The 17,715-nt window shown below is 38.4% G+C and overlaps 1 protein-coding gene across 1 annotated transcript; it reads left to right on the top strand.

The window, feature by feature from the left end:
* Positions 1 to 10,588: 10,588 nt before the first annotated feature.
* On the top strand, positions 10,589 to 17,706 carry LOC110928945 (kinetochore protein NDC80 homolog). The gene is made up of 5 exons (XM_022172017.2): positions 10,589 to 11,273; positions 12,887 to 13,368; positions 16,131 to 16,377; positions 16,456 to 16,602; positions 17,315 to 17,706. Exons 1-5 carry the CDS (start codon positions 10,662 to 10,664, stop codon positions 17,525 to 17,527), a joined length of 1,701 nt encoding a protein of 566 aa, XP_022027709.1. The 5' UTR covers positions 10,589 to 10,661; the 3' UTR covers positions 17,528 to 17,706.
* Positions 17,707 to 17,715: the final 9 nt, after the last annotated feature.

Raw genomic sequence — 17,715 nt, 5'->3', positions numbered from 1 at the left:
GAGGGATGTGGTGAAATATGTGTCCCAGTCATTTAAGGGCGAGGCCCTGGCATGGTGGAGGGCGTTGGTGCAGGCATCTGGTAAGTCTGCTTTGTACAAAATGACATGGGAGGAATTTATTGCTCTCATTAAGGAAAACTATTGCCCTCAGCATGAGGTTGAGAAGATCGAGGCTGACTTTGTGTCACTGGTGATGACGAACCTGGACTGCCAGGCATATTTGACGAGTTTCAATACAATGTCTCGTCTGGTCCCTTACCTTGTGACCCCAGAACCTCGAAGAATCGCCCGTTTTATTGGGGGCTTGGAGCCTGCAATAAAGGCGAGTGTAAAGGCCTCTCGGCCGACGACCTTCAGGTCAGTTACTGACCTTTCCTTGTCTCTTACCTTGGACGCTGTCCGTCTGAGGACACTAAGGAACAAGGAGGCTGAGAAGAGAAAACGTGAGGATGATACCTCACGAAGATCAGGGAAGAAGCACCGTGGAAACGGTGAAGGCAAAAGAGGGTCGGAGGCAAAGAAGGATGGGCAAACTGGTGAAAGGCCTAACTGCAAGATCTGCAAGAAACCCCACTCTGGGAAATGCAGATTTGCATCAAACTCACAGTCACAATCAAAGACTCCTTCCTGTGGACTATGCAAGTCCAAGGATCATAAGACTGTGGAGTGCAAGAAAATCAAGGATGCAACCTGCTATGGTTGTAATGAAAAAGGGCACATCAAGAGTAACTGCCCAAAGTATGCCAAGAAGGCGGAAGAAACAAAGAAGTCAAATGCGAGAGTTTTTCGCATGGATGCAAAGGAAGCGGTCCAGAACGACAATGTGCTTACAGGTACTTTCCTCGTAAATAATATATTTGCAAGAGTACTATTCGATTCTGGCGCTGGTAAATCCTTTGTAGACCAGAAATTTTGCCAACTACTAAATATGCCTATCAAAACCCTTGATGCGAAATACGAAGTAGAGTTAGCGGACGGCACGATAGAAACCGTCTCAACTGTTCTAGAAGGATGTGAAATGTCCATTAGGAACCATTCTTTTCCTTTATCTCTACTTCCTTTCAAATTAGCGGGTTTTGACATTGTGCTAGGCATGGACTGGTTATCCCGTAATCAGGCCCAAATCATTTGCGGCAAGAGGCATATAGTGCTAAAGACTCCGAGTGGTGAATCGCTTACCATTCGAGGGGATACGCAGTACGGATTGCCCGAAGACGTATCTATGCTGAAAGCTTCAAGGTGTTTGAACAGAGGCTGCGTAATTTACATGGCTCAGGTGATAATTGAAGAACCGAAGCCGAAGATCGAGGATCTTCCTGTCATTTCTGAATACCCCGAGGTTTTTCCCGAAGAACTACCTGGTTTGCCACCAGATAGACAAGTGGAGTTCAGAATAGACATCATTCCTGGAGCTGCTCCGATAGCAAGAGCACCTTACAGATTAGCTCCGACGGAAATGAAAGAACTGAGGACCCAGTTGGATGAACTGCTGGCGAAAGGTTTTATCAGACCTAGTTCATCTCCCTGGGGAGCACCAGTCCTATTTGTAAAGAAGAAGGACGGATCGATGCGGTTGTGCATCGACTACCGAGAGCTAAATAAAGTTACCATAAAGAACAGATATCCTTTGCCAAGGATCGATGATATGTTCGATCAGCTACAAGGAGCGAGCTACTTCTCAAAGATCGACTTAAGGTCGGGCTATCATCAACTAAGGGTCAGAGATGAAGATGTACACAAGACTGCATTTAGGACTCGCTATGGTCATTACGAGTTCCTAGTGATGCCTTTTGGGCTCACAAATGCACCGGCTGCGTTCATGGATCTCATGAATCGCGTCTGCAAGCCGTATTTGGACAAATTTGTCATAGTCTTCATCGACGATATCCTTATATATTCCAAGAACCAAGCAGACCACGAGAAGCACCTCCGTTGCATTCTCGAATTACTACAGCGTGAGAAACTCTACGCCAAATTCTCGAAATGTGAATTCTGGCTACGAGAGGTTCAGTTTTTAGGGCACGTTGTGAGTGAGCGTGGTATCCAAGTGGATCCCGCTAAGGTAGAGGCGGTCATGAACTGGCAAGAGCCAAAGACGCCTACCGAAATCCGTAGTTTCCTGGGATTAGCAGGATACTACCGAAGGTTTATTGAAAATTTTTCAAGGATTGCTGCGCCCTTAACTTCCCTAACCAAGAAGAAAGAAAAGTTTATTTGGGGCCCAAAGCAGCAAGAGTCCTTCGAAATACTGAAGCAAAAGCTAAGCAATGCACCTGTGCTGACATTACCAGAAGGTACGGATGAATTCGTAGTTTACTGCGATGCATCACACACAGGCATGGGGTGTGTGCTTATGCAGAAGGGCAAGGTGATTGCCTATGCTTCAAGGCAATTAAAAGTGCACGAAAAGAATTACACCACCCATGATTTGGAGTTGGGTGCCGTTGTATTTGCACTAAAATTGTGGAGGCACTACCTTTATGGTATTAAATTTGTGATTTATTCTGATCACAAAAGCCTCCAGCACCTGTTCAACCAGAAGGAATTGAACATGAGGCAGCGCCGTTGGATGGAAACCTTGAACGACTATGATTGCGAGATCAGGTACCATCCCGGCAAGGCGAATGTAGTCGCCGATGCCTTGAGCAGAAAAGAAAGGGTAAAACCTATTCGAATCAATGCCAAGAGCATTGAGGTCAAGAACAATTTAATTGAAAGGATTTTAGCTGCACAGCGAGAGGCTGTGTTGGAAGCTAATTATCCTAATGAAAAGTTAGGAGTAACTGAGGAGTAGTTGACTCTTAGCAAGGATGGAATCCTTAGACTGAACGGACGTATATGGGTTCCGATTTATGGAGGACTACGAGATGTTGTTCTCCAGGAAGCCCATAGTTCCAAATATTCAGTCCATCCTGGTGCAGACAAAATGTACCAAGACTTAAAGGCAAATTATTGGTGGATAGGCTTGAAAAAGTCTGTAGCCGCCCATGTAGCAAAGTGCTTGACTTGTGCTCAAGTCAAAGCCGAGCACCAAAAGCCGTCTGGCTTGCTACAACAGCCTGAGCTTCCCGAGTGGAAGTGGGAATGCGTAACTATGGACTTCATAACCAAGTTACCCAAAACCAGGAAAGGAAACGATACAATATGGGTCATAGTCGATAGGCTGACTAAATCAGCTCATTTTCTACCCATCAAGGAGACGTATAGCTCCGATATGTTAGCCCAACTTTATGTTGATAAGATTGTAGCCTTACACGGCATACCTGTGACTATTATCTCGGACAGGGATACCAGGTACACGTCTCATTTCTGGAAGAGTTTCCAGCAATCTTTGGGCTCGCGTTTAAACTTTAGTACGGCTTACCATCCACAAACGGACGGTCAAAGTGAGCGTACTATCCAAACGCTAGAAGACATGCTTCGTGCATGTGCGATCGATTTAGGTGGTAACTGGGATAAGAATCTACCCCTGATCGAATTCTCCTACAATAATAGCTACCACACCAGCATAAAGGCTGCGCCTTTCGAGGCATTATATGGTAGGAAATGCAGATCGCCTGTTTGTTGGGCGGAAGTAGGAGAGGTCCAATTATCAGGACCAGAGATTGTTTTCCAGACGACGGACAAGATTGTCCAGATCCGGGAACGTCTCAAGGCTGCCCGCGATAGGTAGAAAAGCTACGCTGATCCAAAGCGTAAGGATTTTCACTTCGAAGTGGGTGAAAAGGTATTACTTAAGGTGTCACCCTGGAAGGGGGTGATGCGTTTCGGCAAGAAAGGCAAACTGAGTCCGAGATACATAGGACCTTTTGAGGTCATTGAACGGGTCGGGTCAGTCGCCTATAAATTGGACTTGCCTGAAGAGCTCAATGGAATTCACAATGTGTTCCACATCTGCAATCTCAAAAAGTGCTTCGCCTACGAATCGTTGGTGATTCCACACACAGATGTGCATATAGATGAGAGCTTAAAGTTCATAGAAAAACCTTTGTCGATTGAAGATCGACAGGTGAAGAAGCTTCGCAGAAAGCACGTACCGATTGTAAAGGTCAAATGGGATGCTCGTAGAGGTCCTGAATATACGTGGGAAGTCGAAGCTACGATGAAAGAAAAGTACCCCTATTTATTTGAGTAAATCTCGGGTCGAGATTTATTTTAAGGGGGTGAGGATGTAACACCTCGAATTTTTGTGTCCAATGATGTGTTAACACGTGTCATTTGATTACACGTGGCATCTATAATAAATAAAGGACTAATTTTGACAAACCTTGAAAGTATATATAAATTCGAGGGTTATAAATGTCAACAAGGGTAAATATACTGTATAGTAACCCTAAATAACGCTTGTACCTTCAAACGAATAAATCATAGATCATACGGAAGCGAAACGCGGAAGAAAGTGAGAGATTACGAGTTACAGGGGTTAACTGTGTCAACATGTTTAATTATACCTCTGAGTGACCCTTTAACGTTCCCAAGGCTTCGTAACAGTATTATACGCTCACTAGAATATACTGTATAAATTCCGCGAAGTTCCGTCTTAAAACGAGAAAGTTATACTCGAATTCGTATGAGAAGGGTTAAAAGCGTCAACAGTGAAAGTTAAGGCTTTCCAAATAATTAATAAACTAACCGGGGACTTAATAATGCGGGTAAATAACACGAGGCCCCTATCGGTAAATAACCGAGGGCCAAACCGCAAAGTTACCCCTTCGAACCCGAAAGGTCAGGTAAATCATTACGAAAGATTTCGTTATTAATTACCAGGATTTCGTAATCATTTCAAAAGATTTTAAAAATCTGAAAAACAGGCCTCTCGCGACCCGCGTTAAGTAATAGCCTAAGTGTAGGCGGGTCGCGAGCCTCCTAAATTACACGCCTGATATTTGAATATCAGGCGACCCGCGTTAAACAAGCATGGAACTCCCATGCGGGTCGCGTAAAGTGCCCAGATGCAGAAAGTTGTAACTTCTTGCCTCTTGGAGCTTTTGAACGATCAAACAACCAATTAATGGAGCATGGGTGCCCCCTACTCGACCCATACTACTTAGGGACACCTGCCCATGATCCATGATCAAGTGTAGCATGTGTTGTAATGATCTTGAAGGTTTTTGAACACTATAAATAGCCAAGTTTGGCTCATAACATTCACACAACACAAAACACACTATCTGATCATTCTAAGAAGCTCTCAAGCATCCCTCTGAGTTCTTAAGTCTTCCCTCAACTTCTGTAAGTGATCTAACCCTTTGTGGTTTCACATTTCCTTAGTAAATGGCTAAGAACCAAACCGTCGTAAATACGGTTTGACTTTAAAATAACTCAGTGATGGTTCAGTCTTATGACGAATCAAAAGTGGTTATGAGTTGGTATTTATGTGGGTAATAAACCTCTAAAAGGGTTCCCCCTGATCACCACTCTAACTATGTCAAATATCGAGTCAAACGTGCGGTTAAAAAGTCAACAGAAAGCCATTTTAGCGATTTATGCATAATCTGTAATGTATATGCTATGGAACCTGTTTTGACAATCATAAAACATGATAATAAGTATATAAACTTGTTTGCGCTCGTTTGAATCAATCATTTGCTATATTGACCCGGTTCGGAGCTGAATGTCGCAAAAGTTTGACTTTTGCTTTGACTTCAGTTCTGACCCTAGTAAGGTATAGATATGCCTTAGGACTCTCTTAGGACCAGGTCACATGTTGGTATAAACCTCTGTGATCGGTTCATGAGTTATCCGAGTCTTTTACGTATTTCCGTTAATCGCCTAAAAGTTGACCGTAACGCCATTTTGAAAATAAAACGAGTATTTCGGACACGTGAAGGGACCAGAACCTTGCTTATTAAATTATAAGCATGTCCTTAAAGTTTCACGTCAATCCGAGGTCTAGAATGAGAATTATGCTAAATGGCGCATTTAAAGTAAACTTTAGTAATTAACGGCGCAATTAGCATAACACCTATCTAAACCAAGATTTCGTCACCAAAACTTTTACCCACTGTTATAAAATAATATTTTGGGAATTTTAAAGATTTTTAATAATTTTTACCTCGCTCATAACCTGCGGTTATGGCTACGGTTCGGTAAATACCGAATATGCCCTTTTCGGCCAAAACATGAGTTCTACAAGGTCTTTTGACCCGATTCCAGTTGCTACTGATTTTAAATAATAAATAAAGTATTTTAGACTTTATAAACTGTTCGGGAAACTCAGATTTTCTGTAGAACTCGAAAAGCTCTTTAAAAGTCTTTAAAATGACCGAAAAGCCCCTACGGGGCATAATATTAACTTAAACTCGTTACGGGCATCACGGAAGGTATCCTACTGATACCACAACTTCGTTAAGGCATATTGACTTAGGAAATAAGCGTACGACTCTCATGGTTAACCGTTTCGCCTATTGCGCGCACGGTTCGGCTTATGAAACTAGTTTTCATAAATTAGCCGATACGGGTCAAATTATATTATTTGAACCCCAAAATCCAGAGTGTGAACCATAAACCCGTATAAAACAAGTCTCTGAACTTGTTGGGTCAGAATCACACTCCATTCTCGGTTTTCGCCTTTTAGCGCGATTAAACCATATCTATATATATCGGAACCAACCGGTCTAGGCTACGGCCATTATAACGACTCGTTAGGATTCTAAGAGGTTAATTAAAACCTTCGTTCCAGATTAGGAGCCCCAGTAAAAGCTATCGGTGATTTAATCCAAATTAAGGAAATATACTTGCAAAGGTAAATACTTTAACTTATTTCCCCTATATGGGCTTGGGTTACGGTATATTAATACCGCTTGATTGAGCATTGTATTCTTCCATCGCTTAGGTGGTTAATTAAATAATATGATCGGCTCATTTAAACAGTTTTGTTTCTTATAAGCCTTTGGGGGGTTTAATGACCGTTGTCCCGGATATCCTTGGCATCATTTTACGAAATGGCCACGACCATCGACATCCCGGTGTAGGCGTACACCCGGAATAAAGTGTCGACATTAAATTAAAAGACGTAGCCGTTGGTTTTTACACTACGGTTTTACGCAATGTGGTGTGTCTATAAATCTTTAACCCGGCACGACCCGGGCTACTGAACGCATAAAAGAACATGTAAAACGTTCACAAGATTTTAATAATTTTCCCAAGTTATAAAAGAGTTTGTGCCTTGTGCATTCAAATCAATTTTAATAAACATTTTCAAATGTGTCAGTTGAATGTATTTACCAGTGTAAACTGACGTATTTTCCCCAAAAAGATTAAGTGCAGGTACTAGACGAAATTGGCTGGTATTAGCTGCCTAAGCATCACGAATAGTCTCGCAAACTTGATGCCGTATCTGAATGAACAATATTTATTTATTTTGATCCGCTGTGGATATATTCAACTTCTGTAATACATTTGATATTACAACCAGAGGTTGAAGTTTATATATTTATCTTTAAGCTTCCGCTGTGCATTATATAATTGTGTGGTTTGACTATATTGTTGCCAACATCGTCACGGTAATCCCCCACCGGGCCCACTGGTGAGACACGTGGAAATCGGGGTGTGACACCTGGTTCATGCGAAAGTCTCTGTTTTGAGCTCATTTCTTGGTGGAAATTAACCCCAATGCAAACCCACAACTACGAACTGAGTTGTGAAATTGGTGGGTACCAGATTCCACCAAGTTTCAAATCAGAAATGTAATGTACAAGGATTTTAATAATACATAATTTTAAATCTTACTTTGGACCTCAATGTGATGAGGTTTCACCTTAACTTCCCTTTGCAAACTGATGAAAACCATCCTAGAGTTTTTTTCCAAAAATAAGAAGGTTTGAAGAAATAGATGAAAATGGAAGAAAACAGTAGAAAAGCAAGTAAAGAAATGAGCTAAACTCACTTAGAATGTTGCAATCCTTCTGCCTAGAGCTGATGGTTCAGAGAGAACAGTGGGGACTCGAGAGAGTTGAAGTGTTGGGAAAGTGTTGAGTGTGAGAATAGGTGCAGAGCAGGTTTGGTGCGGATGGAATGGTTCATGCGACTGAGGTCAGGCCGCACGGATGGTTCTATTCGCACGGAGGGTCTAGTATGCACGAAGGATGTTCATTCGCATGGGAGAGTTAGGGTTGGCCAATTTCGCGTATTTCAGCCGGTTTTAAGTATTCCAAGCATACGAGTGTAGGGTATAAGTATAAAGTATGTATAACTGATGTTTCAAGCATTCCAAGTATGAGTTTTCACGTATGAACATGTATTCAAGTTTGCACGTATAATACGAGTATGTAACATGTATAAGTATAAAAATAATGGATTTTCATTATGAGCAAAGTCTTGGATTACAATGTTTGGAAAAGAAATAAGAATACGATACAAGTACAAGTTTCCAAAAATAGAAATATGAATACACTTTCTAAATAAGGAAAATACAAAAATGCGAAATCTTACACTCATGGACAGAAGAGAAGGATGAAAGATCAGACCCGCACCATTGCAAAATTTTCCTCCACACCGAGTCTGCAACCGGGCAGCGGATGAAAATGTGGTTTATATCCTCCAACTCAGCGTGACATAGAGTGCAAGCCGTATTAGGAAGATGCAAACCCCTGTGAATCAGTGAACTCGAAACAGGGATACGATTTAGAGACAACCTCAAAATAAAACACCTAATCTTTAGTGGTATCCATTTCAGCCAGGAGACCTTGATTACAGGGATGTCTCATTGACAGAGCCGGCTTAAAGGCAAGTTAAAAGAATCCTTTGCTTTGGGCCACACTTATCCAAAGGCCTCTAATTTGGAAAAAAAGTCATACGCTAGTTTTTTTGTTATTGGCTTAAGAAGAGGGAATGACGAAAAGAAATGAGTTTTCAGTCATTAAATTTAAAGAATTTATGAATTTTGGCCTTCCAACTTCATATTTAATGATTACTGGAAAATGTTTAACAAGCTGAAGAGTTTTTTTTACACGAGTATTACACACACTATTATGTGTTTATAAAGCTACTCCATCACCAAGGTTAGCTCAGTATAATATACAAGAATACCATCATAGGGGAAGGTTTATTTGAGAAGAAATTTAATGTGAAAAGAAAAAGAAGAAAAGTTATATTAGTAAAATACTATTTCATTTATAACTCATATCATTATTTTTTTCTCTCTTTAATTAATTATTCAACTAATCATTAATTATTCTAAATATAATCTACAAAACCTACACATATCAAAATTTTCGTACATATACCCTACACATTATAGAATTTTATCATACACAGCCAAAATTTATCCTACACACCTCGAAATATATTCTACACAACTCGTAATTTATCCTACACAACTAGTAATTTATTCTACACTTTAAATTAAGTTGTTTTTTTTAATTTGGAAAAAGTATATATTTTGAAAAGGAGTTACAAATTTAATTTAGTTAGTTATTAAAGGGGAAGAATACAAATTAATGATTTATGTAAGTTTACCAATATACCCTTTATATTAAAATTAAATGCGAATATTAAATGAAATAAAATGAGAGGCTGTTTGGTAGCCTCTTAATGAGATGCTACCTCTTAATGGTTTAAAACCTTTGAATGAATAAGAGGTAACCTCAAGCCTGAATGGTTAAGAGGTAACATCTGAATGGTAAATCATCACATGTCACATTCTTCCACCTTCTCATTGGTAAAATTCTTAAAGGTTCCATTAAGAGGTAGCCTCTTAATGACCATTCAAAGGCTACCAAACAGTCCCTGAATCATTCTTATTGGTTGAAACTTTTTCTTTTTTCTTCTTAAAAAAAATCTTCTCATTTGAACCCTCCACTACCATCATATACCATATATTTGATATAAAGCAACGGAAAAAAAAATCAGTTAAAAATCATAAAAGGCCCCGCATTTAGAGTTCGTTTTAGGCCTCCAAACTATTGAGCCGGCCATGCTCCTTGATTGACCCAATCCATTTCTTGCACGAATTTGTCAGAGAAGTGGCCATCCCCCTCCCTAGTCCATAGCCAAGAGTCCTTATCACGTTTGAAATGATAGGAAGCAAACACCAAAACACATTATTGCTGTTCTTCAATTTAAGACACATATATAATTGATTAAAAAAAAGATGAATACGAGTATTTATATGTCATCCAAATCGTTGAATATTACCTATATAAATTTTCTTTCACTTTCGATCCCTTTAGTTTTTATCTTTTAAAATTTGTCACAATAATTTCTCGTTTCTAACCCCAAGACTTTTCCACTTTCAGATTTATTCCCCTATACTTTTCATATTCATCTCTATATTTTACTTTCGGTTTAATTTTTGCAAGTTAATACGCTGCAACTGCAATGTGCACATGTGGTTCAATGTTTACTTTTTGTTCGGTTCAACGGTCCCGTCACAAAATGTGGGTCCTAAATACTAGTTAATTAAAAAAATGAGTTTGTGATATGGAAACCACTTGAAAATTGATTGCATTTTTTTGAACGGCTAATTTCTTTAATCACGTGTTGTTTGTGAAACTTGAATCCAATACCTTCCCTCCGGTAATGGACCAAACACCCCCATTGGTTTGAAAGTAAAGTTTGTAGTACTTGATGATTATGAATCATTCACCATTTTATTTCCCTCCTACCATAACCTTTTTCCCCAATTCCAAAATTTTGAGAGCGGGAAACCAAACCAAATCATGAGAGGCCCCGCCGGACGCCGCCCTCAAGCCACCACCCCAACACCGGCAGATCCATGGCAGTTCTCCGCCGTCTCCCGCCGCGACTCCGACGCCAGTTTCTGCAGCAGCCGTCCCTCCTCCACTGGCGCCAATCACCACCGCAACTCCGCCGTCGCCATCACCGACCGCTCCTACCAACTCCACGCCGTTTCCACCATCAACTCCTTCCTCTCCACAACCAACTGCCAGGTCTCACTTAAACTCAAACCCTTACCATCCAACAGTAACATTATTGAAACCCTAAAACACGTTCTCAAGTGCCTCGATTATCCGGTTGGGCAGAAGTTAGAGGATGATTTGTCTGCGGTTTTGAAGTGCTTGAATTGTCCGATTAAGATGAACAAATCTGCCTTGAAAGCACCTGGAACGCCTCACTCGTTTCCTAATGTCTTAGCTGTCATTCATTGGCTTGTACAGATTGCAATGTTTAACGACAACCTTGGGAATTCGCACTCCTTTTCTGGAGATGGTATGTTTGTTTATAATAAGGATTGTTATTTGAGATACATACAGGGAGATGATGATGCTGTAGAAAAGCTAGATGAGGATTTCCTGGGGAAATTACAGCAGGTATTCTTGTTCCTTTATTTGATTGGAGAACATAATTATTCTGTAGTAACTAAGATTTATTATATATGTTTCATTTGCCTCCTTGAGTCCTTGGTTTTGGCTAATGTGTGGCTTTCCAATCCGAAACAACTATGCTTAATGCGTGAAGCGTGCTCATCATGAATGTGAGGCGTTTGTTATTAGAAGTACCTAAGTAGTTATTGCGGTAAAATATCGGATATCGGTCAAGGACTGATATTTGAGATATCGGTTATCGCTGTAGGATATCGATAATTTTAATATCATGCTAAATTTATATATATAGCAATTTAACACTAACAATTCAGTATACTCTCCTACCATTAACAAATTAACCTTTTGCAACTTGCAAAACATTAACAATTGTAGTAAGTAGGAACTTACTATGACTTAAAACACTAACATTTAACAATAACAACTAACAATTAAGACTTAAAACACTAATAGCAACAATACGAAAAAAGACAGATAGTAGAACTAAGAAGAAAGGTATTGATATCGGGAAAATCGGTGATATATTGGTCAAATCTCGGTCCAATATCTGTCAATATCGCTGATATTATCGTTACCGATATTCTGACCGATATTTTGTACTGATATCTCGGCAGGGACCGGTAACCGATATATCACTAATATATCGGTTGATATATCGGGATATTAACTTCATAGAAGTACTAAAAGGTTTTGTAGATAGTATTTTAACATGATAACTTTAAACCTTAGTATATGCGCTAATCTCATCGTTTATAGTCAGATTTGTTTAATGGATGGTCAATTTGTTCAAACATACTTGAAAAACTCAGACCCATTGCAATCACGGTCCAATTTGTTCAAACATTGGCCAACTGCACAAGGCGCCGCATGAGACCCCATCATGTGATGCGCACAATTTAGAATTAAGTTTCTCTTGCTTAATTTTAAATCATTTAACATTTATAAAGAAACATTCACAAGAATGGAACACCTAATGAAAGTTGCATGACTTTAGAGGAACCAAGAAACCTTGAACGACTTTAGTAGGACACTAGAAAACTTGGTTACTATTTATCCCATAGTTGTTAAAAGCCATCGCCTCTTGCGCCTAGGCCCAATTTCCTAGCAAGGCGAGGCAATTGTGCCTTAAGTCAAGGCAATTGTGCCTTAAGTCAAGGCAATTGCGCTTTAATTATCCAAGTGATGGTTCATGCGCATATTTCAGTGAGATTCCTAGATTCTGGAGAGTTTCCGGCCAAATTCTTTAAATCATAGCAAGATTCCAGCTAAATTTCCTACTTTTATCTAACGAAAAGTATTTTTCTACACTTATAAACAAGCATTTATAACTTTTGGTACTAAATAGGCGATACAAAATGTTATATAATAGCTTTAGTTTATTTAATTTGAAGAATAGTATTAACTTTCTATTATATAAAAATATTTTAAGTTTTTTTTGTTGTGCGCTTCTTTTTTTCTCAGGCCCGCGCCTTGCCCCTAGGCCACAGGCGAGACCTATGCGCCTTGAGTGCGCCTACCGCCTTTAATGACTATGATTTATCCTAACTAACTATACGGTAAAACTTTTAGGCTGATTGTATTTCCTTAAATTTTGATAACAGGAGAAGAATTTGTTGTTGGAGGACGCAAATGTGTTATCAGAAAATGCTAAGGATTTGGAGTTAAAACTGGAGGCTATGAAGTCTGGGCCATCGCTGAAGGAAGCAAAGGAGAAGGAAAAGAATACGTGTGAAAAAGATATCGAGAAGTTTAATGCTTTGATTCAGCAATTGAAGGTTCATGAGGGGAATGCCGAGAAGCAAATAGAAGAAAAAGAGAAGGAACTGAAGATAAAAATAGAGGAGAGGAATAGGATTTTTGAGGAGAATGAGGAGTTGAAGAAGAAGGTGGAAGAACAGGGTATTAATATGCGGGATGCAGAGAGGATGAAAAGGGAGTTACAGTCAGTGGTGAAGGATATAGGAGATGCTGAGGATGAGCGGATCAAGTGGGAAGAGAAGTGTTGGGATCTGAATAATGTCATTGGGACAAAGTTTAAGGAGCTTGAGGCACTTCAGACTCAATGTAACCAGGCTATCCGAAGGTACCTTTTGTTTGTTGTCTATGAGCTGTTTTATATAACAACCATAAGTGATAATTTTATAGGGTTATTGCTGGAATTTATTATTTATGTCACGTTGTTTGATAATTTTATGGTTCTCACTTATGATTATGAAACATGGAATTAATTAATTATTTGATCTTTCGTTATGTGCAAAAAATGAATTTGTAAGAGTTGGTGAAACTGTTTAAATGACTTGAATTCTGCTCTTATCGTGTGATGGAACTGTTTAGTAAAGTTTCTAGAATTGCACGCGCCATTTTTAGTTTCCCTTCTTAATTAATATATTATCCTTCATGTAACTTCTTTTTCCTATTACGAAAAGGTTACCAGGAAGGAATATAGTTTATAAGTCATTTTGTCAAATTCTACATGAACTTCATCTTTTTATTCTATGCATATACTATAAAGTCATCTTTTTTGGCATTTCTAGGGAGAAAAATGAAATGTGCTTTTCTTTAGTAATGCATAAATGTTGATTCAACATCATTTTAAACCTTAAGATGATAAAAAGCTATATGTAATTTTTCACAACACTTTTGGGACGGAAGGCAATGGAAATATTTTTTTGTCACTAAACCTCTTGATAATAGAAAATCTATGCTCTTGCTTTCATAAAACCTCCAATAGCACTATCACAGTATAGATTGGTCCAATAACGTGAACTTTTATATGTATGAGGCTATGAGCAGATTGCCTGAGTTGCTTTTTATCTTTATTTGTGTTAGTTAGATCTTTGCATGGCATAAAAGTTACTTTTAGTGATAAGTGTTAGTGTTAGTGGTGTTATTATTAGATAAGTATACTACGAGGACTGGTTTAGTAAGTATTTCCAACTTTTCATTAATGTAATGTGCTTCCAATGCCAATAAAAAGTAACCCATCCAATGGTATTTAACATCCAAAAAACTGTCAAATAAAATGCGTCCCAAGCCGAAATATCACAAGTACCGCCTTGTCCTGGGCCATCGCACGGAAAACTATAACCAAAATCTTTTTTTATCTGGCATTAACTTGGAACCACGTGCATCTAACGCACCTTTTACTAAGATCAACGTAGTTGTATGTAAACCTAGAGCAATGGGGAATTTTATAAAGAAGGATTACGAGTACTGTTTAACTTATTAAAGAAGTGAAATCTTTGTTGTCAAAGGCGCAGAGACCTCACCTGAAGCCTAGGCCTAAGGTGCTTTTTTAAGCGAGGCACATAGTATAACAATACCACTTGTAGGGCTTTTACTGGTTTCAGACATATTTAGGCGCCTGAAAATGTTCTGCGCGCTTGAGTGTAGTGGTAGTGCTGCACTGCGCCTCTTCACTCAGGTGTGTGCCTTGTGCTTCATCATTGATAACATAGAGTAAAATAATTTAATTGGGCATTATTTGAAAATCAATTGACCTCTCGAGCACCTACCATATCTGTTCTTTGTGTGTTTTTATTTGTTAAAAGTGTTATGTTTCTTTCAGTTCACATGGATGACTATTTGAATTTAGGGGATTGAGATGGCAACATGGGTGCATTGGGCTGGTTGGTTAAAGGGTAAAATAGGTTTATAACGGTGAGGTTGACCCGGAAACACTTTTTACCATTTTTTTAGTAAATGGTTAATGCATTAAATAGTAGTAGATTAGATTGCTGTTAAAAAAAAGTTCCCTCTTAAGTCATGTCGGAGAATTTGTTGTTCAGTGGGTGTTGGTCTTAGAGTAGCCTGATGGTCAAATCTGTATTATTCTCACTTATGGTTATTATGTTGTTGATTATGAAACATGGAATTAGGTAATTAGGGTCAAGTTATTCTACAAAGTCTTCTAATTGTAAGAAGTGTAAGAAGGATTTATAGAGTGACAAGTGTCTAATAACCTAAAACTAAACCCACTACATCACCACCAAAAACCTAAACACCCACCCCCACCCCCCCCCCACCCACCACCACCACCCAAAAACCTAACCCCCCCCCCCCCCCCCAAAAAAAAAAAAAAAAAACCCTAAAAAAACCTAACCCCTCCCCCCCCCCCCCCCCCACCCCCAAAAACCTAAAAAAAATCTAAAAAAAACTAAACACCCACCCCCACCCAAAAACCTAAACCCCCACCCCCCACCCCCTCCGCAAAAAAAAAAAAAAAATTTTTTTTTTTTTTTAGGTGGGTGATGTGTGTGTGTGGGGGGGGGGGGGGTTAGGTTTTTGGTGGTGGTGGATGTTTAAGTTTTTTTTTTTTTTTTTTTTTTTTTTTTTGTAGTGGGTTTTTTTGTGTAGTGGGTTTTTTTAGGTTATTGGACACTTGTCACTCTATAAATCCTTCTTACACTTCTTACAATTAGGATCCTTTGTATTTGATCCTAATCCCTTATGTACGCCCGTTATGTGCATAAAATGAGTTATATAGGGAGCTTTTGTAAGAGTTGGTGAAACCGTGAAACTAGTGTTACGTATCAAGAAGCTTATCATAATCTAATCTTCTGCTGTTTTGTTTATGACTATGCATCAGTTCCTGTTCATCTTTGGTAAGATGTAATTCACTCAACTACATGCTGTGAATCAGATTTTTTTTAATAAATTCCAAGTAGGAACCAGAACAAGAACAAGAACGTGTTTTAAAATGCGGATTTAGTTATATCTGTTGTGGGATTTTCTGGGTTTAATTGTTGTTGTTTGATTTTATCTACCTGCAAATCCAAGTATATCTTATACTGGTTTATGATTGATTCCTGTTGCATGTCTAATGTGAGAATTTCAATTGTTAAGGTTAAAACTAGGAAGTGACATTCAGTACGAGCTGAACGCAAACGGTAAAACAGCTGCTGAAGTGCTTGGAATGGATTATAAATCAAGACTGGACCCTGTACTGATTTCTTCACGTGATGAAGTAAAGAGAAGCTCAATGGAGAATCTGGAAACTCTGATGTCTCTCCAGCAACTATCCCGTGACATTGCTGCCAAGATTGATGCAAAAAGGAATCGTATTGCCATTCTTCAATCACGAATTGATGAGGTAACTCCCGTCTACTTCTATTTTCATTTTCTCTGCCCTGTTTTAGACTCAAATAACTGACTATGATCTTTTGATTAGGTGGAAAACCAGTTGATCACAATAAAGAATGAAACACAAGATTACACATCCAGGTGTCTAATGGAGGCTAACCAATTGATTAACAACTTTGAAGTTGAGTCTCGTAAAGTTGAGCTTGTTGAAAAAGAAGCTCGCGAATTTGTTGAGGTAACCTTTTTTTGTAAGTTTAATATTAAAGCAAATAAAATCATCGTTCTTGAACCAAATGAATATAAGTCGAGGTGGCGAGATGGGTGGTTCAGGTTCAGTCAGGTTGGGTAATGGGTCAAAACACAGATGATCTTTTCCTTGTTCAGAATACAATTTTGTTTGTAAATAATTCTTGTGCCAATTATGATATTATGCTTTATAATTTCAACAACCATCTAATCATTTGTTGAATCAAATGATTTAGGTGGCTTTAGTCAACTTTTGTAATATTTGCTTGAGATTGAGCTGGGATAAATTCTTAAAATCTCCATTTAATTATTATTATTATTATTATTATTATTATTATTATTATTATTATTATTTTTTTTTTTGTAAATAAATTAGTTAAAACATAGTTTTCATAAGAAAAAGAAAAAACTATATGTTTTTCAGGCTTCCTGCGAATTTCTAAAAGTATTTATTTTACCAAGTCATTTTATGCTGTGATAAAATTTCTTGAATACAAATATTTTTTTTTTACCAAACATGTTAATTTACATTGGGTCATTTTTTGTATTAACAATTTCTAGCATGCAAATATCCTATATTTTTAAGTTTTCAATCATGGCAGATAAAATGTAAATAAATGTGCATTTTTTTATACATGATATATCAGTTATAATTGATTGTTTCTATCACAATATAAGTAACTAACTATATACATGTAAAGAGTTCGAAGGCGAAGTTACAGGAAACAATGACACAATGCGAAGAAGAGGTTCAGATGTGTGCACACGAGCTGTTTGCATTGATTGATTCGGTGTCAAAGTACAAAGAGTTTACAGTTTGCAAATTATCAGAAATAAATAATGCGGTTTCAGAAACGGCTGCTGCTATAGCACAAGTTCATAAGGATGCACTAACATCCTATCTTGGGATTTAGTTCTTTATGATATTATTGTGGATGTCATGGCGTAAATAATTCTAACTTGTTATATATGTACTTTCATATTTATTGTGTGTTCAATCCTAGCAACTGAAGTTCTCGTTGAAGATGATGGTTTGAAGCTTCTTACCTTGTTATATATGTACTTTCATATTTATTTATAATTCGTTTTGTTAGCGGTAGTG

This window comes from Helianthus annuus, chromosome 3, assembly GCF_002127325.2.
Source record: "Helianthus annuus cultivar XRQ/B chromosome 3, HanXRQr2.0-SUNRISE, whole genome shotgun sequence".
Lineage (NCBI taxonomy): Eukaryota > Viridiplantae > Streptophyta > Magnoliopsida > Asterales > Asteraceae > Helianthus > Helianthus annuus.
The sequence above is the reverse complement of the archived record's forward strand: the minus strand, read 5'-3'. Positions and strand labels throughout refer to the sequence as shown.

Coding starts and splice junctions, on each gene's coding strand:
- LOC110928945 (XM_022172017.2), top strand. CDS start 10,662: ATGAGAGGCCCCGCCGGACGCCGCCCTCAAGCCACCACCCCAACACCG. Junction 11,274..12,886: donor TCCTGGGGAAATTACAGCAG/GTATTCTTGTTC, acceptor TTTTGATAACAG/GAGAAGAATTTGTTGTTGGA. Junction 16,378..16,455: donor TTCAATCACGAATTGATGAG/GTAACTCCCGTC, acceptor TCTTTTGATTAG/GTGGAAAACCAGTTGATCAC.